Genomic DNA, 24,506 nt, shown 5'->3' with positions numbered 1-24,506 from the left:
TAGATGTTTCTATGTATTTTCTTCAAAGAAACTAAAAACTCGGTATTAGGTTTTCATGGTTGCTTTAATAAATTGGTACAAACTTGGTGGCTTAAAACAACACAAATTTATTATCTTTGGTTCTTAAGGTTAGAAGTATGACATGGACCTCACTGGGCTAAATGAAAGAGTTGGTAGGGCTGCATCCCTTTCTGGAATCTCTAGGGGAGAATCTGTCTCTTTGGTTTTTCTAGCTTCTGGAGGCCATCCATGTTTCTTGGCTCTTGGTCCCCTTCCATCATCTTCAAAGCCAATACCATTGCATCTCTGTCTGTTCCTCTGTAGTCACATCTCCCTCTTACTCTCTCTTCCGTCTCACTCTTCCAGTGTTAAGCACGGACACTTGTGATAACATTGGGCACATTAGGATAATCCAGGATAATCTTCCCATCTCAAGGTCCTTAACTTAGTCATATTTGGAGAGTCCTTTTGGCCCTGTGAAGTAATATATTCATTCACAGATCCTGGGTATTAAGAATTGGACAAATTCAGGGGGTGGCTGGTATTATTCTGCCAACCACAAATTCCTTTACAAAAAGGATGATAAATTATTCTTTTTTGTATCTCTCACGGTGCCTAGCCCAGAATAATATTTGAATTAAATTGAAGATTTTCTAATGAGATAAATAACAGCAATCTTATATTCCAAATAATGTGTGACCTAGGCCTCTGAAAAGCATCTTGGCTAATATCAACCTTCTGCATCACCTTTTTGATGCATCTATTATGTTTTGTGGCATTATATCATAGGAATAATGTGGAGGAAGCTTTCCAATATTTAGTTGCCTGATTCTTAAATCCTCCCTCATTTGGCAGGAGCTCTGCAGTGAGTATCGTAACTATATGCGGAATGGACGACTTCCCTGCACCAGAGAGAATGACCCCATTGAGGGCTTAGACGGGAAAATTCATGGCAACACCTGCTCCATGTGTCAGGCCTTCTTGTGAGTAGAGCTACAGCAACTTTGCTGCTGAGTGTAGAAGAAGATAGACTGGGGTTGGGTAAGAGAGATGATATTGAAGATTTTCTCTAGGAGGTAGATAATGGAGGCTATCTTTGCATTGAGTTTGGGGATATACTGTTATAAAGCCATATGCTTAGCATATTTCTTTCTGGTGTTCTTAATGTTCTGAAAGGTACTTGAATTGCCATCAAGGGAGAACCATGTGCTAAGAAGGGCAAATTCCCCCAGAGTTAATGGCAGACAATGATTGGAATTTCTGTCCTCTGCGTATATACTAGCAAGAATAATCCAAAGATGTAATCACTTGGTGCTCACAGATTGAAAGTTTGCTAACATCTAGTCAATATTTTTAAGTATTCTGGTTGCTTTCAGGGGAATGGGACAATATCTTTATTTTCCAAAAGAAATACAGTAGTGAAAATTTATTTATTGGTTTGCTATTGCATGTGTGTTTTATTCTTTAAGCAACGTTAAAAACAAGAAGAATAATAAGGAGGGGTATGCGTTTATCATCCTACTCCCAAGTTAAGTTGGTAGAGGCATAGAAGTAAGGGAATATTTCTGTCCAGAGAGATTTCCCCTTTAGGCTAATATGTGTTGGGTGCTAGAAATGATTCTGTCCCCCTCCTTCCCTTACAGCCAGCAAGAAGCAAAAGAAAAAGAAGAAGCCAAATCCAGAGCAAAAGCTAAGAGAGAAGCTGAAAAGGTATTTGTCCTGGAAGGTTTATACCACAATGAAAGCGTGAGGTTTTGCAGTTTTTCTTTAAAAATAAATCATGGAATTACTGAAGGCCTAGGTGTGAGAACTCAAGGTTTATTTACTCCAGGAGTTGACAAAATTTTCCTAAAGGGCCAGATAGTAGATATTTTAGGTTGTGGCCATTCAGTCTCTGTCACAACTACTCGACTCTACTGCTGTAGCTATAAAGCAGCCGCGGACAGTGTGTAAACAAGTGGGCGTGGCTGTGTGCCAATAAAACCTTATTTACAAAGGAAGATGGTGGGCCAGATTTGCCCCCGGGCCATAGTTTGCAAACCCCTGATTTACTCCATTTCCTTATTTTTAAATGAAGATTTAAAATCCAGAGAGAAAGCAGAACTTGCTTACAAAGGTAGTGGGAATACTGGTATCAGGATCCATATCTTAATCTTTCAAAATTCTCGCAGTTGAAAGTGGAAACAATAGAATTTAAACACAGACTTCCTGACACCAAATCTAACATTATTCCTAACAAATTATGTAGTTTTGGATGACCACATTTGGTCAAAGCAGGTGTGTTCCTTGCTTTACCTTTAATTATTTCTGGTGCCAGCATTTTGGGGAAAAAATAGAAAAGCAACTTTCCCAAATAAATTTTTTCTCGGTTTCAAAAAGACTGATTTTCAAGTTTTGTGGTCATTTCTTTGCCCCTATCAAACACTATTGGTATGAAAAATAACCTCCAAAGAAAAGTATCACACTTGGATTCTGTACTGTTTACACTTGTGTTTCCCACAATTGTAAGTCTGAATTTAAAAACAATATGAGTAGCTCTTATGATTCACTTTTCAACATTTGCAAGAGGAAATTCTTCAGTATGAGACAATTTGTGATTTCACCTTAGTTACCACAAACAACCTTTCCTCTCATATCATATTTCTTTTTCTAAATATGACCAGTTAAGGAATGTGGCAGTGAACTCTGAAGCAGAGCTGGGAAAAAAACTCATTCTTGTCCTCACTGAGTTTCGACTTGAACTAAAAGATACAGACAAAATCACAAATTCATTCCTAATTGCCACCAGTAATTAACTCTCTGATCTTGAGTGATTTGCTTATTCCCTCTCAATTCCTCATGTAACTCTGGAGCTAACATTTGCTTAGTTTTTCCTAGATGTTAGTTATTATAGATTTACATACATATATTATCTCATGTTATTCTCACAACAATCCAGGACATATATTGAATATTCAATTGCGTATTGGCCACTATTATTTTAACCAGGTGAACTAGATGCTATTATTATTTCCATTTAATACATGAGGGAACTGAGGCACAAAGGGACAACACCTCTGACCCAAAGTCTCTTGGTGGCAGATTGAAACTCTAACTAACAATATCATATAGCTGTCAACGTGCCACTTCTTGTCCAGCCATACCTGGAATATTATGTTGAATTCTTCAGGAAGGGGAAAGAATTCAGAATGAGAAATGGTGGAAATGATTGAAACAGAGAGACTGTGGTATCTGGGGATGTTTAGCTCTTGGAAGAGAATGTAGGGAGGTATGGGAGAAGGACAAGAAAGTTTTCTCCAAATATCTGAAGGACTGTCATGGGGAAGAAGAAAAATGGCCTCAATTTCTCTGAAGGAAGTCAAATACTTTGACTTTGCTTATGTCTGAAGGAATATACTCATCCTATTTGCAATGACATTTTAGAAAAATAAAACCCTAAGAGCAGGAATCCTATAGGATTTATTAGAGTCATTTTCCAAGATCCCCCAACGGTAGCACTATGGCTAATTTGTGGGGACTATCTAATTAGAATGAACTCTCTGGAGGGTAATGGCCTCCTTATTCCTGCAGGTGTTCCAATGCACATTAGACAGCTTCTTGACAGGCATGACCTAAAGGGGACTGAGATAGAGTATGGATGGTTGGACCAGATGAACTTTGAAGTTCTATCCAAACTTGAAATTTTTGATTCTACGACATATACAGAGTTTTTTTAAATTGTATTATAATATAATAAGGATGGATAATAAAATGCTGAGTAAGGACTGTGACCAGTCCTCAGCGAACTCACTTTGTTAAGAGATTCTTGCTTGTGTGATTGTAGGTTCAGTCTGGATTTTGAGACGAACTCTCAAAGAAAAAGAAACAGAGAGCTTTTTTTAAGTCTTGCATTCTTAGTAGTAATTGAATGAAATAATTGCCAGGAAAAAAATTCCTTGGGTCATTTTCTCTTTTTTCCAGGAAGTTCTTAGTAGGAACCCAACAAAGCTAACTTCAAAGAAAATACTCAAGCTCTTGCCTTTTCTCCTCCCTTTAGGATGCATGCAGTGAATTTCGGAGCCTTTTGCAAAATGGAAATCTCTTCTGCACACGAGAAAATGATCCCGTGCGTGGCCCAGATGGCAAGACCCATGGCAACAAGTGTGCCATGTGTAAAGCAGTCTTGTGAGTGCACAAATGCAGCCCCTGGGTAGGCAGAGTTGGGGAGGCAAAGAGCTGGGAAGATAATATATTGTGTTTGTCCTTTCCTTATACATAAAAGCAACAAATGATTATCTGTAAAGCATTTTTAAGTGAAGCTTCCTTTAAAAAGGCTAAGATTCACTATTCCAGAAATAGATAATATATGACTAAGTTATTACATTTTTCATTAGTTGTAGGGTGGAGCCTACCAATAGATCACAACATCTTCCTTGATAAATTTATAAGTCCTTTGCTGTCAGGTGGATCCCGTCTCTGGATTATCTTGTAAATCCCATTGGGAAAAAACACAGAGATTTTACTATCAATCTGATTCCTCTATCTACAGTTTGGAAAATATCACATCTTCGGGAAATGAACAATAACTCTGTACACGAAGTTTGGAAGTAAACCTAAAATATTTAAGTCATTCCATGGACATTTGCTGAACATCTACAATGTATAACGTGCATAATGATTATACAAAGATGACACAGTCTTTCTAGAAATCACAGTTTACTAAGGATTAGACATGGGCATAAGTTAATATAACACAAAGGAGGAATTGCTAAATGAAAACTGATATATACAATGGGTTATGGTACTTCAGGGAAGGGAGAGTTAGTAAAAAGTTCTAAGGAGAGATAGAACTGGCCCTTATAATTTGGATAAGATATGTACAGTACAGGAAGGAATGAGAGGAAAAGAGAGGAATAGTATAAGTAAAGGTCTAAAATTAAGAAAACTGTAGCATGTACGTTAAAGAGCAAGTCACTTTGTTTAGTTGGAACTTAACTTTACCATCTTTGAATGCCAGACCAAGGATTTTGAAGTCAATTCTATATATAGTTGGAAGTTGCTAAAATGTTTCAAGTAGGATAGAAAGTGGCATAAATATGGTTCCTTTAGGAAGATTCATAGGAGGGAAAGGACTAAAATTCAGAATGCTATCGGTGATGATAGGGGATTGCAGTAACCCAGGGAGAGGTAACCAGAGCAAGAGAAATAAGATAGAAGGCGAGCGGATCAACATAGGAGACATTGTGAAGATGAAATCAATGTTGTATAGCAACAGGTATGTGAGCTAAAGGAGAGGGAACAGTTAGATATGGTTCCAATGCTTTGACCCTAGTGAAAAAATAGAGAATCTAGGAGGAAGGGCATTTTTGGCAGAGAAGATAATTATTTTGGGACCTCTTGCATAGGAGATATTTGAGAGAAATCTCATCAGAGATTCACAGTGAGCATTTATAAAATGCTCATTAATTGCTCATCTAGTCTTGCTTGTGTTTATGTAAATGTTGGTTTTCTTCTACTGCATTGAGAACTCTTCCAGGCAAAATTCATCTTTTTATTTTCAGAGAAGAGGGCCTGCAACATAGTAGATGTTCAATAAATGCCGGTGAATTATATACAAATAGAATTTGGTGACATGATGAGAAACTCATAGAAATGCATTCCCTTCTCTGGAATCTATTATTTCCTACCTCCCACTTTCTAATTTCCAGTCAGAAAGAAGATGAAGAAAGAAAGAGAAAAGAAGAGGAAAATCAGAGGAGTGCCGGAGGGAATGGTTCCAGTGGCGGTGGAGGAGGGAAAGCTCAGGTGAGAGCAACCTCTAATTTCCAGAACCAGTGGGCTCAACTCTGACAATGGGACCACAGCACAGCCTACAGTAAAAGGCGAATGTATGTACTGATGAGTTTGAAAGCATCTTTTGAAGAACAGGGGATTTCCCCCTTAAGACTGTAGGGTAATATCTCAGCAATTTTTATTCTCTCCAGGGCTCATTTTAACTTCTTTAAACCTGGAAATAATTAACGTGATGACCTTATCCCAGTCTCCTGACTCTTCTTTCTGTAATCTAGCTCTCCTGCCAATAATCAATCACAGAAGAGTAAATGGTGTAAATTTAGAGATGTTTCACATCAGCATCACATGCTCTTCATTTTTCTTTATTATTCCCTCTTTCCCTGAATGGGGCCACCTTTTTGAGGTATATTTTCTGTTGATACAAGGCAGCATAAAATGGTGAAAGAGCATAGGTTTTGGAGTCAGATAGTTTGGGGTACAATCCTGCCCCTGAAACATGGGACTTGTGAAGCACTGAATAAGTTACTTCATCTCACTGAACTCTATGTCCCTTATTTAACAATACTAGGACACTAGTTTTCAAGTTTACATATAAAACTTCATATATGAAAACAAGCAGCAGGATGGATTAGTCCTGTAGGTATAGTTTGCTGACCCTTGATCTATGCTGCTAAATCCCAGCTAGCTTTGTAATTTCACTATATAGAACCTTAAAAGCAGCATTATTAGCCATGACAACTGATGTCTTAGAATATGGATGATTCCAGACCTCGTTCTCTGTGGATAGCAATCCTAGATGTTATATTCCTTATAAGAGGAAGTAGGCAAGAACTTTTCTTACTCCAATTGTTTAACAAACAATAGCAATACAACTGACCGAGTAATCCAGGAGGCCTGCTCTCTTCGCTTTTTTCAGGACCAATGTGCTGAGTTTCGGGAAGTAATGAAAAGTGGAAGTCTCAGCTGTACTCGGGAGAATGATCCCGTACGTGATGCCGACGGCAAATCATACAACAATAAGTGTACCATGTGTAAAGAGATGCTGTAAGTAATTCTCTCAACAGACGTATCTAAAAGATGGCCACATAGTCCTCCTAAATTAATGCTATTGTTCAATGCTCCTTCCGTGAAAATTTTTCTTTATGTTAATTCCAAAATACTCTTTTTCTTGCATCCCTTAAGGAACAATGAGCCCTAGCAAGTGGCTGATTCCTACTCTATTTTCTATCATAATTCTGTGATCTGTAAGTGACATCATGATACACACTTGCTCTTTGGAACACATCATGCCTTAATCCTAAGGAGACTTTGCAATAGTCATTTGGAATAGTTGACCAAGTATAGCTTAAGAGGACTGTTTCTTATCATGTATATGGCACACATTTATCGCATAATCCAGGATTGTTCCTTCTATTTATTTTCCCTTGGAGGAAAGTACTGAATTGGAGCGCTTTATGATCCAGATCAGCCACTCTTGATTTGTGTTACTGGGGCAAGTAACATACTACCATTAGTCCCTCTGTATATTGAGGTAGTTTTCTAGGTGACCTTGATGGGTACTTGTAGTTTTAAAACTTGATGCCTATATCACAATGCTCTTAATTATGGCATTTAACTGATGTTCATTTAATAAGTATTTAATGGTTCTCCACACACATTCTTCACTTTTCTCCTTGAAAAAAAAAGTTACAATCTTGTAGTTGTGTAGGCCACGTGAGAAAATCTTACTAATCCAAATGCTGCATTTTACAAATAAAGAAAAACTTAAGTTAGTTTATTCAAGGTCTCATGGGGGAGTGAGCCTCAGAGCCAAAACTAGAATCCAGTTCTTCTGAATATCAGACTAGTATTTCTCCCACATTATTAAAATTCTTTAATAGAAGAGAGTGGCGGAGTGGAGCAGTGCTAGGGTTTTAGCATCAGATGGCTGTTTCAGCTCCGTGTTCTCGGTCAGTTTATTCTACGTGCCTAGGCTTCAATCTGCTCATATTTGTAATGGGGGTGAGGGCAACAAAAATCCTAGTAGTCATGTAGTGTTTCTTTTTAAAGTTAAATGAAAAGAATCATGTAAATCTCTTAGTACAATGCCCAGGACAAAGTAGGCAAACAATAAATGTGAACTGTCACTATTAGCACTGTCATTAGTGTTTAGTAAATAATAGGTATCATCATTAATGGTAATAAATAATGACTAATGTTATGATGTCTTACACTGTACCAGGTTGTCTATGTACAAGTCATACTTCGCAGATATGACAAACATAATTGAGATAGCTCTTCACTTACGACTTTGTTGCTTTATGCCTCACATATTAATAGTAGATAATTTTGTGACAGAACAAATGATGATTCTTAGATGCAGAAAATTATTAAGATAAAGCTGTGCTGGGGCCGGCCCTGTGGCTGAGTGGTTAAGTTCGTGAACTCTGCTTTGGCCACCCAGGGTTTCACCAGTTCGGATCCTGGGTATGGACATGGCACTGCTCATCAGGCCATGCTGAGGCGGCGTCCCACACAGCACAACCAGAAGGACCCACAACTAGAATACACAACTATGTACTGGGGGGCTTTGGGGAGAAAGAAGAAGAAGAAGGAGAAGGAGAAGGGGGAGGGGAGGGGGAGGAGGAGGGGGAGGAGGAAGAAGAAGAAGAAGAAAAGATTGGTGACAGATGTTAGCCCAGGTGCCAATCTTTAAAAGAAATAAATAAATTTTAAAAAGAGATAAAACTCTGCTGACATAATCAGTGTCATCTATGTTATAACATAGTTACCTGGAGTATTTAACAAAACACATACAAATGGGAGTATTTTTGTGGTCTTTGGAAACCATTCATCTGACAATAAATGGTTTTTGACTGCCTACCATGTAACACACAGTCTTCATGAACAAGTACTCTTCAAGTGAACAAGACAAAGTTCCTGCCATTATGGAACTGTAATGTAACATAAGGAAGACAGATTGTAAACAGATAAGCAAAGAACTGCATAACACAAGGCCAGCTGGTAAAAAGAAAAACAAAGCAGAGCAAGGCAACAGAAAGGGATTGGAGTTGCTACTTTATTTATGGTGTTCAGCGAAGGCCTGGTATGTGAGGGAGACTGAAGAGTCAGTGAAGTGGATCGTTTGGCTATCTGGAGGAGGAAAGGTTCAGGCAGAGCAAGACCCAGTGCAAAGGTGTGAAGATACATATAAAACTAACAAGCTTAAGAAATAGAAAGGAGGTTACTGTTTCTCAAGATTATGGCATGGAAAATTGCAGGAAATGAATTTGCAAAGATCATAGAAGGCTTTTTAGGCCAAGAAAAGAGCAGTGGATTTTATTGTATGTGTGATCAGAGGCCACTGGAAGTTTTTGAGCAGAGCCAGGACTATAACCAGAATTCTACCAAACTGAATCATTATAAGTACTGTCTTTATCCAATAGTTTACTTGGTTAAAATGTCATGACTTTATACTTGTTTGAATCTTCAGGATATATTTTGTTATACATCATATATGTATCATATCACATATATATGTCATGTTACATACATGTTTGTTTTATATGCAAAATCAAATGAAACTTTGAAAGAGAAATAGATGTACCAGAGTTTTACAGTATTTGGATCTTGGGAAAACCTGGCTTTCTTGTTAAAAATCAGGTTACTGAGTCCCAATCCAGATCTTGTCAATAAGAATATTTTGATGGTCAGTGAATCTGAATTTTTAAAAATCTCACAGGTGTTTCTTAATGCATATGAAAGCTTAGGGACCTCTGGCATATATATTTTATCAGAAAGGTAAGAGGTTTTAAAAAAACCCATGATCTTAAGGTACTTTCTAGAGTGCTTGTCTTCTTCCTATCTTGACCTCCACACTTTAAGAAATAATATTATAATGGGCTGACCTACAAATCAAGGAACTAGAATAGTGAGTTGATCTGGAATGAAAAATGACAGTTTATGATGAAAAGGTGAAAGAATTGAGGAAGCTGGACTTGGAGAGCTGAAACTTGCCTTTAAATATCTGAAGGATTAATATTGGGAATAAGTAACGGATTTACCAGGCTTGTTCTATGTTGTCCTGAGAATGGGAAATAAGACTAAAGGATGGAAGTTATAGGGAGATAAATTTGAACACAAATAAAGGAGACTGAAATTACTTGAGTTGATCTCCCCAGAATATCTGCCTTGCAATGAAGGAGTTTCTTAATAACCAACCTAACTGTCCATCTCAGGGATATGCAGAGAGATTCTCTATGAAGGAAGTAGTTTAGGATACGTAAGCTCTAAGGCGTCTTCCAAACCCGAGTATGTTAACAAGGTGACTATTGACTCTTTTCTATCCCAGGCAAAGAGAAGCAGAGGAAAAAAATAAGCATTCCGGTGTCAGATCAAATGGGACTGACTCAGCATCCAAAAAAGTGAGTCATTAACTAGGTTTTGGCAAGAATGGGCTTTCTGTAAGTCAACACTTGTCTATCAAAAATATGGCAAGAGGATGTCAATGTTGCCAAGCAAGATCCTACCCTTCGAAAGTCAGAAGCCGTCATTAGCTAGATTACCAGTGGTAACTTGTCCAGTGTAGAAAATTAATCCCACATGGAAATCTTTCAGTCTAACACTTTAAAAAGCACGTTTACGAATAATAGTTTATTTAATTCTCTCAACAGCCTGGTCAAAAATATTTTCTTAAACTTCTTTTATGGATGGGCAAAATGAGGTTCAGCTGCTGTAACAAAATGATACTGACAGTGGCTTAAAATAAATCAAATTTATTATCATACATTTCTGGAGTTTGGAAGTCCTAAACGGGTCTCACTGTGTTAAAACCAAGACGTCAGTAAGGCTGCCCTCCTCCCTGTGGGAGCTCTAGGGGAGAACCTGTTTCTTTGCCTTTTCTAACTTCCAGAAGCTGCCAGTATTCCTTGGCTTGTGGCCATCTTTAAATTCAGCAATGGCCATCAGAATCTTTTTCATGCTGCATCATTCTGACATTGACTCTCCAGCCTCCCTCTTGCACTCATAAGAAGCTTTGTGATTACACTAAGCCCTCCTAGATAATCCAGAATAATCTCTCCATTTTAAAGTCAGCTGATTAGCAAACTGATTAAGCAACCTTAACTCCTCCTCACCGTGTAAGACACCATATTTATAGGATCCAGGAATTAGGAAATGGATGTCTTCATCGGACGTTATAGTGTCTCCCACAGCAAGGTTAAGTGGCTGCCTGATTCTTCAGTTGAAATCTTCAGATTTTCAAGCCCAATTAAATACTACGTGAAAACAGCATTTCTAATATAATCTTTCCATGTTTTTTCAGGATGAATGTGATGAGTTTAGAAGCCAAATGAAAAATGGACAACTTATCTGCACACGAGAAAGTGATCCTGTCCGGGGTCCAGAAGGCAAGATGCATGGCAATAAGTGTGCTATGTGTAAGGAAAAACTGTGAGTATTTTTCAAAAATGGGTCTTTAATTGTGAGGCTCAACATATAATAATCATTTCTCATCAGTTTGAGAAAATGATTTTTTTTTAAAGCAGATCTAGTACTTAATGAGGTGTTTAATTTGGTTGAAATGTTTATTTCCATTTTTTCTTTCAGGGAAAGGGAAGCAGCTGAAAGAAAAAAGAAAGAGGATGAAAACAGAAGAAACACAGAAGAAAGGAGCAATGAAAAACAGGTCATATATGTCAGACATGCTGACACTTAAATTTGCATAGTTGGTTGTATGGTCAATTCATTCAGCAAATATTTATGGAATGCCTACACTGTCTCAATCATTGTGGATATAATGGTAAACAAGCAAGCCATGGTCAGATCTTGCAAAGAAATAGCATGCTATCCAATGCCTGCAGAGCAACTCTGATGCAATTATCACACATTAGTAGGACCAGTGACAATTGTCAACTTATTCTTATTATCAAGTGAATTTCTTTTCTGAAGTTTTAAGACAAATAAATAAACAAGCAAAGAGTCACCAAAATTACAAACAAGAAAGCAAGTATCAAAAATGTGGAGCTCCAGCTGATAAATTCTTGAGTTGACATTCCAGTGCCATCTTGTGTTCAATTTGGGGCTTTAAGAATAATGTTCAATACTTTACAACAGCAAAATGTAGAATATGACGCAGCACAATGTCTTCTAATCCATCTATGGACTTCAAGTAGAAAAGTGAAATAATGACATTTCCCCAGGAAGGTTTTCTCCTTAGGGGGGAAATTTTTCATTAGATCTATACTGATTAAACAAAATGAAACATTAGTAGTAATTATCATGTTTTAAAAATATTGTGGGAATCTCTGTTTTGGTAGACGGCATTTTGGCAGATGAATGGCTATGAGAAAAGTCTTTATTGCAGAACTTCAAATGATCTCTACTGGCCATTTATTCTATTTATAATTGTGGTCAATTTATTTTTATTTTTTAAATATCTATTTTATGAATTTCAAACAAAAAATACTCTATCTATATGTATATACAGAAATCCAGATATTTTGTGTATGTGTGGCAAAAGAGAGTTATGGTCTTATCTACATACGCAAAGTAAAATAAGCTTTCCAAAGCACACGCATCATCATATTTAAATCTCCCCAAAATCTATGCAGAAGGTAATATTGTTCCAATTTTACAGTTGAGAAAAACCCAGAGAAGTTAACTACACACATAATAAACAAAAGGGCCAGAGGTTGCATCCGTAAAGCAAAAGTTGCAATACAGGCAGATGGGTGCAATCATACACATATACGTATGTGGTATTTGGGGCATCTGGAAAAAGAAATAATTCTAGTAACTTCTAAAAATGATGGCTCTGAGACATTTAATATATTGATCAGGTATTCAATTCCATAGAATTTTTTAAATTCTGCAGATGAAAGTAGGTCTGGAGTTGCTCACGGGTATCAGAGTTCAAATAAAGGAAGATAACTACAATCTGTTTACTAGCAGTATTTTTCAAGGTAATCTTCCTATATCTCTACTTTGGCTCTTTCAGCTCAAAGGACGTTTAAGACAAACTTCTACAGATGTCCAAAAATTTTAATAGAGGCCAGATTCTGGGGACTCATTTCCATTGGCTTCTTTTTAAGGTTCTTATTTTTCAGTGAACAAAAAGTCCCCTCCATCTTCTTACAAATGTAGAGGAGTTTTATTCCCTGCCAGGTAAAAGCAAAGAAGACAAAGAATATAGCCCGATTGTTAGCAGGTTTCTGATCACAATTCCAACGTCGATTTTAATGACTTAATCTCTCTGAGCCTTATTTTTCTCATCTGCAAGATGGGGATAATGAGTGTTTATCTTACAGCTTTTTTATGACAACCAAAGGAAGTCCATTAGAGAACACGACAAAGTGCCTGGCATATAATACAGATGTGATAGAAAATCTTTTTAAAATTTTGTTCTTGAGGGACAAAGCTAAAGTCTACATCTTTATATGCCTTGCAAAAGAGCATCTTTCAGTTCATTGCTGGGCTTCTATGTGTGGAGTAATGAGTAGAGTTACAGCGAGATAGATTTGGGGCTCACCCTAGTGACAATTGTATGAAAATCGTATGGCCCGCCTTAGGTGGGAGTGAAATGTCATGGGGGCAAGACAGTTATTTGAGGGGGATGCTATGGAGAAGATTCAAACTTCTTAAGAAGATATTGAATAAAGTGACTTTAAAACACATTGCCTCTTTAAATTTCATTTTCTCTGGGTTTTTATTTTATCGTTCAAGTGTTAGGAGTTTATATCTAACCAACCAATTGTGTTTTCCCTTTTAAAGATCAGACAATCGCATTAACATCTTTTTTTTACTCCTGTTGGTAGGATCAGTGTCACGAATTCCGGAACATGGTGAGAGAAGGAAAGCTTATCTGCACCAGAGAAAATAACCCTGTTCGAGGTCCAGATGGCAAGATGCACGTCAACAAGTGTGCCATGTGTCAGAGCATCTTGTACGTGAAGAGGTTTACTGATCAGTTTGATATGTTGTGCCTGTTTGCCAGAAAATAGTTCCCCTTAATTTAAAACCTAAGGCATTGGCATCACACATTAAAAATATAACAATAGCTCCTCACTTTAGAAGAAGATAGTGTTTCTGAAGCACTTTCACAAGAAATTTTTATTTTGATGATGAGAAGCATAATCATACCTGGAGCACATGAGATAGGGAGCCAGCTATTGTATAGGACCCAAATCACGGACTTTCAAAGAGGAAGCTTATCAGCTAAGTGACACAACAGGCCAGTTCACTTTGCAGAAACTCAATTTCTCGTATATATAAAGGGAAGAATAACAACACAATATAGTTTTCATAGGGATTCAAGGAGATAATATTTTAAAAGATGTTTATAAACTTTAAAGCGCTCTACATTAAGGAGAATCAATAATGGAGAGTTTAGTTGTAATTTAAGAAGAAAAGTAAAAAGGAGAAATGAAGCAACTCTTTATATGAGAGCCATAAATGTGTTCAATTAAGGAAAAGAAAGTAATTGCCTTTTAGGATCATATCATTCTGGATGAGAAGATATTAACTGAATTTATGAAAGTTTATAGCATTGCCACAAATATGTTATGCAAATTCCAACAATCAGAGCTCATTCGTAAAAAAAAAAAAGTTTAATTTTTTTTTAGATATGAGAAAATAGTGTTATATTTGCTTATGTTCAGAATTGAAGAAATACTTGGTTAAAAAAATTTCAATAATAACCCTGGAAAAACTACCCTATCCCTTTTTATTCTGCAGTGAGCGAGAAGCTAGTGAAAGAAAAAAGAACGATGAAGAAAAATCAAATGCCAAGCCCTCAAAAGATGCAAAGGTTATTTCTTAAAAGATATCAAGATAACGATTTCACTTTTCATCCTCAGAATGTTGCATTCTCTTTCATAATAATAAAGATGCTAATCTTTTGCTTCAAAGAAAATCGATTTTGTCAATATTGTCACTTTGGGTTATAACAAGATTGTTTTCTGGCTCTGAAGTTTAATGTTTTTCTCAGTTTTGTAGAGAATTCTCCTACAGTGTGTGTCAATTATTGCCTTAGTCTCTCCTCTTTGGGAGAAATGTGAATTGAAAACTAGAGGCTAAAATTCCTTACCACCTCTACTGCATGCTTATCTCTGATGCTTTGAACGTGAAATGAGGCTTTAGGTAGCTTGTTGACAATGATTTTAACAGTTCAGATAATATACACTACTCTTAAAGCCTCCTCTTTCGCTTCTGTCCTTGATGTATTTTTTCTCTTTTCCCCGGATGGTTTTTTCAGCATCAACGAATCAATAGTGTGCATGCATGATGCTGCCTTTTGTATTTTCTTTTTAGGACTGCAAAGATTTCTTCCTTCAAACTTAACGGTGATAATCACATTTGTGGAGTTAGATTCCCGTGAGATTGCCCTTTGGTCAAGAGTACACCTCATGTGGGAAATGGAGAATAGGAAGGATGGAAGGAAAGGGCGGGGGAGACAAGGAGGTCTATCAAGTGTTGTTTTATGTTTCCGTATGTCTCCAGGACCAGTGCAGAGAGGTTCAGAGTGAAGTGGAGGACAGAAAATTTAGACAGTCTGAGCGTTCCTTGGCCTCCATTGTCAGGAGGAGTGCAGTGAGTCTGAGCCTAGAGCCAAGAGAGGACTTCCTAAAACCAAATTTGAGAAAGCCACCAAGCCAAGAACAGAAAAGGCCATGTTCACTTCCCCTTTCTCATTTTCTAGGATAACTGCAGCAAGTTTCGGCAGTACGTGAGGAATGATGAGCTCATGTGCACTCGAGAGAATGATCCCGTGCGTGGCATTGATGGAAAGTTATATAAAAACAAGTGCTACATGTGCAGAACTATCTTGTGAGTAAGAGGATCTTGTTACCCCTTCAGTTAGTGGGGCAACTGTGGTTTTAGAAACTGCTGGTTTAATAAATACGTGCTCATGAATCCACGGGGTCCTCAAAATAAGTCTTTAGATCAAGTCACTTAAACTGAGAACACCTGATAGAGGAGAAAGACCACCTGGACTTGGAGACAGGAAATCCAGCTATAAGTTCCAACCATGACGTTTACTAACTGTGTCACTTGAAAAAAAATGTTTTTTCCAACTATCAGGGTCATAGTTACAAGAAATTGTTCCAGATCTTTGTTCCACAGCTAGATCAGACTGAACAGAGAAATTTTTTAAAAATGCAGAATTAACGCCCCAAAATGTATTGTCAGAATCTCCAGGGCTAGAGAAATTTTTTTAGAAAGGGTTTCTCGATTATTCTGATGGGCAACCATATTTAGGGACCAATGGACACGATAGATAATGATGATGACGACGGTTGTGAAAACCACTATGAACACAATAACAGTAATCAGTATATTTTTAGCTCTTCCAGTACAGTAGTTTCCCCTTATCCGCGGTTTTAGTTTCTGCGGTTTCAGTTGCCCGCAGTCAACCGCGATCCGGAAGCAGGTGATCATATGGTCAGACATATGGTCAGAAGGTCAATAGTAGCCTAACTCTATGTCACAATGCCTATGTCATTCACTTCACTTCGTCTCATCACAAAGGCAATTTATCATCTCGCATCATCACAAGAAGAAGGGTGAGTACAGTACAAGAAGATATTTTGAGAGAGAGAGGCCACATTCACTTAACTTTTATTACAGTATATCGTTATCATTGTTTTATTTTATTAATAATTATTGTTGTCAATCTCCTACTGTGCCTAACTGGTAAATTAACTTTGTCATAGCTATGTACGTGTAGGGAAAAACAGGCTAGATAGGGATCAGTACTTCTTCAGTTTGAGGAGTCCACTGGGGGTCTTGGAACGTATCCCCTGCGAATATGGGGGGACTGCTGTGTGTTCCTTGAGGCAGGAATTACCAATACCATCCTCTTTTTATGTTCCACTGAATTAAGCTTGAGGAATTTAAGCAACTGGTCCAAGTTGAACATCTATTAAGTGAGGAGAGCTCTAAGCCAGCTCCCAGTTGTTTACTTTTCTTAACATGTCATCTAGGTCACTCTCTGGTGAATTTTCTATGGTTCTATCATATTATATTAGAATTACTTAACTTTCAACTGGAAGTTATAGGAGCTGATCTTTGTGGATATAACTTTAAGTTACTTTTTGTTTTTTTCTCTAGTCAAAAAGAAGCTTCAGAAAGGGCAGGAATTCGAGAAAAGCCATCCCACTCTAGATCTTCTGAAGAGGAAGACAGCCCAGATTCCCTCAATACTCTGGTAAGAGTGTCTGTTTCTGAAAATCTACTTATTAACTTAATTTTCTGATTTGGGGGTCCTGTTGCCACTTGCCCTCCATAAACCTCATTTCCATAGAAAGGTCTGGAAAAGGCTGATTTAGTACAGCCTCAAGTCCTTTGAGGATTAAATGTAGTTCATGCTTAGTGAGAGTCTGGGATGACTCATCAATGCATTATTCTGTGCGCTTTGAGATTCTTAGCCCTGCTCCAAGCCAATTTAGTACATTTGTGAAATTTTAAAAAGTGGGTGTGTAGTAAATGTGACTTGCACCTGTGGTCAAATCAGTAGTGAGGAGCCTTAATTCTGTAATTTCAGCAGACCAAAAAGGCTCCTCACCTAGCTTCCTCTCATTTTTTCTCCCCAAACCAAATTCTTTTCCCAATAGCCTGGACTACAATGCTGAGCGTGTTCATGCTTGTGAAATTCTGCCAACCAGCAATTCATAGTAATTAAAACTTTTTATTGAAAATATAGGCTGATGCCCACCAGCAATGTATACCTTAGTGTAAGTTAGCCTAATCAGATTGCTTTTTTTAGAGCTTTGCCAAAGTCAGGAGTAGAAAGGAACAAAGGGGATATGAGAGAATGAAGTATATTTATCAAGTGGAATCTCAAATTGAGCCCTAGAAGGGACCTGGTCCCTTAGAAAAGAAGGGAGACTTAGAAAAGAAGAAAGAAAGGTATAAAACATGAATTTTATCTAATTATTTGCCCAATTCAGCTAGGATAATGGATGAATTGCACTAGTGAAATACTAATTACGTATTGCTAGTAGATTAGGCACTACACTAGAAAAGCCTAAGCATGGAGAAGAGCTATTCACAAAATCAGTTCTGTTTTTTCCCAGCTTTAATGAGATATAGTTGATACATAACATTGTGTAAGTTTAAGGTGTGCAATATGTTGATTCAATACACTTATATATTGCGAAATGATTACCACCATGGGGTTAGCTAACACCTTCATTACCTCACATAATTACCATTTCTTTTTTGTGGTGAGAGCATGTAAGATTTGCTGACTTAATAACTTTCAACTTTATAATACAGTATTATTAGCCATAATCACCATACTGTACATTAGAGTCCCAGAATTTATTCATCTTGAAACTGAAAGTTTGTACCCTTTGACCAGTGTCTCCCCAATTCCCCCAATCCCAGCCCCTGGTAGCTACCATTCTATTCTCTGTTTCTGTTGAGTTTGGCTTTTTCAGATTTCACATATAAGTGATATCATAGAATACTTGTCTTTCTTGTCTGATTTATTTCACTTAGTGCAGTGCCCTCAAGTTTCCTGCAAGTTGTCACAGATAAGATTTTCTTTTTCCTTCCTTCTCATGGCTGAATAAGATTCCATTGTGTTACACATCTTCTTTATCTATTCATCCATTGATGGACACTTAGATTGTTTTCATATGTTGGCTATTGTGAAAAATAAAATCTGTTCTTTTTAAAAAAACATTTTACTGAAGTATAATAGTCATATAGAAAAAGTGCACGTATCATAAGTGTACAGCTAAATGAAATATCACAAAGTGATCACACCTGTGATATTCGCACCTAGGTCAAGAAATAAGATATCCCCAGTAGATGAGAAGCCCATCATGCTTCTTCCTAATGTACAATCTGGTTCTGAGCTGAGCTTTCTCTTGGAGAAAAGAACCACATTCGTTATTCATTTGTCATCCACTTAGCCATCCATTTATTCATTCTACGAATATTTGTTGAGCATCTACTATTTTCCAAGCATTACATGTGTGTAGGAGAACAATACCCATAAAAAAAAACAGACATAACTCTCTACACCCTTGAAGTTTATATTAAAAGAACATAGATAATAGAAACGTGAACAAATGAAATGTAATACTAAGGGAGAAATAAAGTAGAAAAATGATATGGTATAAGGCAGGGATTCAGTTTTAAAGCCTGTACAGGAAAGAGTTCTCGGAGAAGGTGACATATGCACCAAGGCCTAAAGGGGTTGATTCCATATGTGTAAGTGAGGGGAGAACATTCCAAGAAGAGGAACAGCAAAGTGCTGAGGAAAGGGTTGAAGGACAGTATAGCAGTGTAGTTGAAATGGAGTGACCTCAGAGACAGTTACAGAGGAAGAAGTCATTAAAGTAACAGGAGACCATGTTATGTAGGATTTTGTGGCCTGTTTTAAAGATGTTGGCCATTATTCTGAATGAAGATTTTAAAAAGAGGAGTGATGTGATTGGATTTATGTTTTATAAGAATAATTCTGCCTGCTGTATTGAAAATACACTGCAGGGAGGCAAGAGCAAAAGTTAGACAGCTGTTTAGTTAACCATGACAGTAATCCACAGAAGAGATGACGCTAGTTTATACCTTGGTCATAGTGGTCATAATGAGAGGTGGTTGGATCCTCAGTCTATTTTGAAGGTGGAGTCAACCAGGATTTGTTGAGTTGATGTACTATGTAAGAAAAAAAGAAGGCTTCTGTCTTTTTTGCTCCTTTGTAATGCTTTATCCCAGTAGTTTCGAACCTTGTAGCAGAAAATACGTGAAAACTACTAAGGATATACCTAGTTCAGTGTTACCTTTGCCAGTGAGTCATAGAAGGTGCTTGTCTAAATTTTCCCTGAATATCTCTATCAATCTAGAACACACTACAATCTAAAGCAGTCCATTTAGATGTCTGAATTATTCATCAAAACAAACTAGCAAACAAATACTTCTTTACGCTTCTGAAATGAACATCAACAGATATCATACTATTAAATTCTCTATTTCTTCTCTGTTTCAGAAAGTGGTTTTCATGGAATTTTTTAATTTCATCTAAGTTGCCAAATTTATTGGCATATAGTTATTTATAACATTTCCACATTATCCTTTTAATATCTATATTTATATAGTGACACCCTTTTTATTTTTAATATTGGTAGCGTATCTTTCTTGCCTTTTTGGCAATTTTGCAAATGGTGTGTCAATTTATTAACCTTTTCAAAGAACCGATGTTTGGCTTTGTTCTGTTTTCTATTTCATAAATTTCTCCTCTTTATTATTTGTTTTCTTATATTTTCAAGCTTAATTTGCTTATTATTTGCTAGCTTCTTGAGATGGAAGTTTAGATCACTGATTTTAAAACTTTCTTCTTTGCTAATTATGCATTTAGTTATAACTTCCCCTCAAATCACTGCGTTAGCTGCTGCTATTTGAGAATTTATATTTTTATTATCATTCACTTCAAAACATTTCTACATTCCATTATGATTATTTTCAGTCATGAGTGATTTGGAAGTGTGTTGCTTAATTTCTACATACCTAGGAACTTTATAGTTATCATATTTGTTACCGGTATTATTGCGCTGTGGTCACAGAACTTACATTTTATGACTTTAATTCTTTGAAATTTATTGACACTTGCTTAATGGCCTAGAATATGGTCTATTTTAGCAATAATTTTGTGTACACTGGACAAGAATGTGTAGTCTGCAGTTGTTGGATATAAAGGTCTGTAAATATCATTTAGATCAAACTGGTTAATTTTGTTTTTCAAATATTCCGTATTTTGATCTTTATGTGCTATCAATTGCTGAAAAATTATGTTAATATTTCCATCTATATTTGAAAATTTGCCTATTTCTCCTTTCAGTCAGTCAATATTTGCCTCATATATTATAAAACTATACTTTAGGTACATACATGTTTGAGATTGTTCTTAACGAACCTATTATTTTATCATTAGAAATCCTCATCTTTATCACCTCACTGCAGTCAGAATGACTATAATTAACAAGACAGGAAACAACAAGTGTTGGAGAGGATGTGGGGAGAAGGGAACCCTCATATACTTCTGGTACAAGTGTAAACTGGTGCAACCACTGTGGAAAGTAGTATGGAGTATCCTCAGAAAATTAAGAATAGATCTACCGTATGACCCAGCTATTCCACTGCTGGGTATTTATCCAAAGAAGTTGAAAACACAAATGCATAAAGATACATTCCCTATATTCATTGCAGCATTATTCAAAATAGCCAAGAGTTGGAAGCAACCTAGGTGCCCATCAACGGACAAATGGATAAAGAAGATGTGGTATATATACACAATGGACTACTACTCAGCCATAAGAAATGATGAAATCTGGCCACTTGTGACAAGATGGATAGACTGTGAGGGTATTCTGCTAAGTGAAACAAGTCAGAGGGCGAAAGTCAAATACCATATGATCTCACTCATAAGTAGAAGATAAAAACAATGACAAAGAAACATGTAACAACAGAGATTGGATTAGTGGTTACCAGAGGGGAAGGGGGAGGGAAGACGGAGAAAGGGGTGATTAGACATGTGTGTGGGGATGTGTTACAATTAGTCCTTGGATGGCGAACATGATGTCATCTACACAGAATTTGAAATATATAATCATGTAAATCTGAAAGTTATATAATATTATCATCCAATGTCACTGCTATAAAAATAAAAATTTAAAAATAAATAAATAACTAAAATAAAAAAGAAATCCTTATCTTTATCTCTGCTAATACTTCTTGTCCTAAATTCTACTTTGTGTGATATTAATATAGATAGACTAGCCTTTAAATGATGAGTATTTGCATGTATATATTTTCCATCCTTTTACTTTCAACTTATTGGTTGAAATATAAAGATATATTAAAAGTATACTTCTTGTAAACATTATATAGTTGAGTCTTTTTGTTTTTTCTAGTCTAGCAATCCCTGTCTTTGGAACAATTAGTCTTATTAATATTTAATGTAATTACTGACACCATGGAATTTAAGTCTTCTGTAATCCTGTTTTTAAAGTTTCTCTATCTCTTTTTTTCCTTTGGTCCTATTTTGTTTTAATTAATAAAATTATTATTATTGAATTCATACTTCCAAAAGACTACAAAGAACAAATATGTTCTTTTTTTTTGAGGAAGATTAGCCTTGAGCTAACATCCACCACCAATCCTCCTGTTTTTGCTAAGGAAGACTGGCCCTGAGCTAACATCCATGCCCATCTTCCTCCACTTTATATGTGGGACGCTTATCACAGCATGGCTTGCCAAGAGGTGTCATGTCTGCACCCAGGATCCAAACCACTGAACCCCGGGCTGCTGAAGCTGAACGTGTTAACTTAACCTCTGCACCGCGAGGCCAGCCCCCCAAATATGTTCCTTTTTTAACATGAGAATTTTCTTACCTTGGGAAATATACTGACAAGCATACTACATATACCGAACACTTTGTGTGTGCCAAACACTGTGTTATACGTGCATTTAAATCCCCTAAAACAACAGTATAAGGCAAGAACTATTATTCACGTTTTTCAGATGAGAAACTAAGACTCAGAGTAGTTTAATAAATCAATCCTCTAGTTAGTGGCAGAGCTAGGACTCAAAAGCCCATGCAATTAACTAGTATTTGCCTCTGAGTCTTTCCTTTTAGATTGTATATAACCAGTGCCTTCATTTAAGTAATAAAAGAAATTATTTCTTGCATGATTACCATCCTTGTTTTCATCCTAAGGGTGTGCCTCAGTTTGTCTGTGCCTGATATCATGTAAGGTTTCTGCTTTCTTACTGCTTTGTTCTTCTTTGTTTTTTGGTTTAGCTACTTATCTTCCCTTGTAAAAAGAAGCCAAATCCAGGAGGCTAAATCTACCTAATAAGATGTGAAAAGAAACATGTGAATTTGTATGACCTATGTTACAATTCCTTTACTAGTCATTTATTCAAATGTCGCTGAGGATATCAAAAGGTTTTCCCAAACTCATCCCTCTTGAGTGTCATTGAGTAAATCTGATTTATGTTTTGCTTTTTCAGGATTCTGAGATGTGCAAACACTACCGAGTATTGCCCAAGATAGGTTACCTTTGCCCAAAGAATTTAAAGCCTGTCTGTGGTGATGATGGCCAGACGTACAACAATCCCTGCATGCTCTGTCATGAAAATCTGTAAGTATACAAGTCACATCATCCTATCTTCCAGCGTAGAGGCTCTTGACCACAGGGTTGACCCACAGTAGGGTACTGATATCAATTTGAGGTATGTTTCAACTAATTTGCTAGTAATAGCAGTTAAAAATTCAGATTTTGTGAATGATCTTTGTCATTTATAAAATAGGGAGGATTTAAGGTTATCTCTTTAATAAAAGTGCTAATGTACTTTACTGAGTGGAAGAGAAAGGAAAAAGTCATGAGGTTACAACAATTAGAGAAAATCTTTATAAGCCCATGTACACTCATGGAAGTGTGAACATCATCCATCCTTTGCATAAAGAGAAAAAAATTTGAGAATCATTGCTATACAGAGAGCCCAACCTATAATCTCTAATGGGCCTTATGACTACCTGATAGGCACATATTTCCCATCCTGTAAGTCTTCTCGGAACAGGAAGTGTATAAAGCAAAAGAAAGTGCACTGGAGCAAATGGAAGACCTTGTGTCTGTTCTCAAATTTATTACCATCTGTGGACATATTATCTCATCCTTCTGAGATTCAATTTCTTCATTGGAGAAGTGGAGACAGTTCTCTGAGCCAGTTGACTTCACAGGGTTATTGAGAAGAATTTTTAAGTTCAATACAAGAGATTCATTTTAATACTTCTGTTATTGGTTGTAGCTTTGTGTTGCTTTTCTGTTCAAATGCTATCTTGTCCTTATCTTCATACACATTCCTTACCTTTTCCTAGCTTCATTTGACCAGCTTTAAATAAGAGCATAATGGCAAATCTTGACTTTTCCACCTCACCCCACCCCAGACTTACATTGCAGCCTTGTATGTTCTATCCTTCTTAGGACACTGTGAGCAAGGCCCAGAATGTGAGCATGGCCTGATATCCTGCTTTTCCAATTCAGGGAAAATATTTGAACTTACATTTGTTTCTTTTTAAGTCAAATTACTCATAAAAGAAACAGCCACTCCACAGTTGATATATTTGGGATAAAACCTGAATATGAATGCTTTATACCTTACATCTGTAGGTAAGGCCCTCTCACTGAATCCTCACTACCTGCTATAGAGTAGTTCTATCTCCACTGTTCTGAGATGAATCTGAGGCTCAGAGCATTCAGGGAACTTGTTTAAAGTCACAAAGCCAGCGAGTAGATCAGACAGGATTTTAACCTTGTTGATTCGGACCTAAACACGGTTTCTTTTCTCCCTACTACACTATTGTTGTATCCAAGGCAGTAGTTCCTTAAACATTTGGGAATCAAAGATTCCTTTTATAATACGGAGGAAGTTCTCTCTTTCCAGAAAAGAAAATGATGTGACATTAACAGCTTGTCTGCATAGTACCTGTGGGCACATAAATCTGTTGAAATCCATCCGTGGATCTTACAGAGTTTTAAGAATTAAGAAGTCCCTGTTTAAGGAATAAGTACAACCATTCAGGAGTTTCATGCTATATATGACTTATCTTCAGCCTGGAAGTCCTTCAACTTCTCTTTATTGTAAATGTCAGAGCCAAGCACTCTGTTAACTGTATAAACCCATAACAAGTCTACTCAAGGGGAACTGTAGAGACCACAATACTCTATCAAGGGGAACTGTAGAGA

General features: G+C 36.8%; 1 protein-coding gene across 1 annotated transcript in view; it reads left to right on the top strand.

Moving 5' to 3' along the window:
• SPINK5 (serine peptidase inhibitor Kazal type 5) overlaps positions 1–24,506 on the top strand; it is a 71,944-nt gene that overhangs the window by 43,064 nt on the left and 4,374 nt on the right. Inside the window, exons 17-29 of the mRNA XM_046666416.1 lie at positions 856–983; positions 1,644–1,710; positions 4,037–4,164; positions 5,688–5,784; positions 6,689–6,816; positions 10,103–10,175; positions 11,075–11,202; positions 11,359–11,437; positions 13,566–13,693; positions 14,485–14,557; positions 15,449–15,576; positions 16,861–16,957; positions 22,771–22,901. Of these exons, the coding sequence (XP_046522372.1) occupies positions 856–983; positions 1,644–1,710; positions 4,037–4,164; positions 5,688–5,784; positions 6,689–6,816; positions 10,103–10,175; positions 11,075–11,202; positions 11,359–11,437; positions 13,566–13,693; positions 14,485–14,557; positions 15,449–15,576; positions 16,861–16,957; positions 22,771–22,901 (1,385 nt within the window). The remainder of the gene's footprint in view (positions 1–855; positions 984–1,643; positions 1,711–4,036; positions 4,165–5,687; positions 5,785–6,688; positions 6,817–10,102; positions 10,176–11,074; positions 11,203–11,358; positions 11,438–13,565; positions 13,694–14,484; positions 14,558–15,448; positions 15,577–16,860; positions 16,958–22,770; positions 22,902–24,506) is intronic.

The sequence above is a fragment of the Equus quagga genome, chromosome 7, assembly GCF_021613505.1.
Source record: "Equus quagga isolate Etosha38 chromosome 7, UCLA_HA_Equagga_1.0, whole genome shotgun sequence".
Lineage (NCBI taxonomy): Eukaryota > Metazoa > Chordata > Mammalia > Perissodactyla > Equidae > Equus > Equus quagga.
This window is presented reverse-complemented; position numbering and strand designations above follow the sequence as displayed.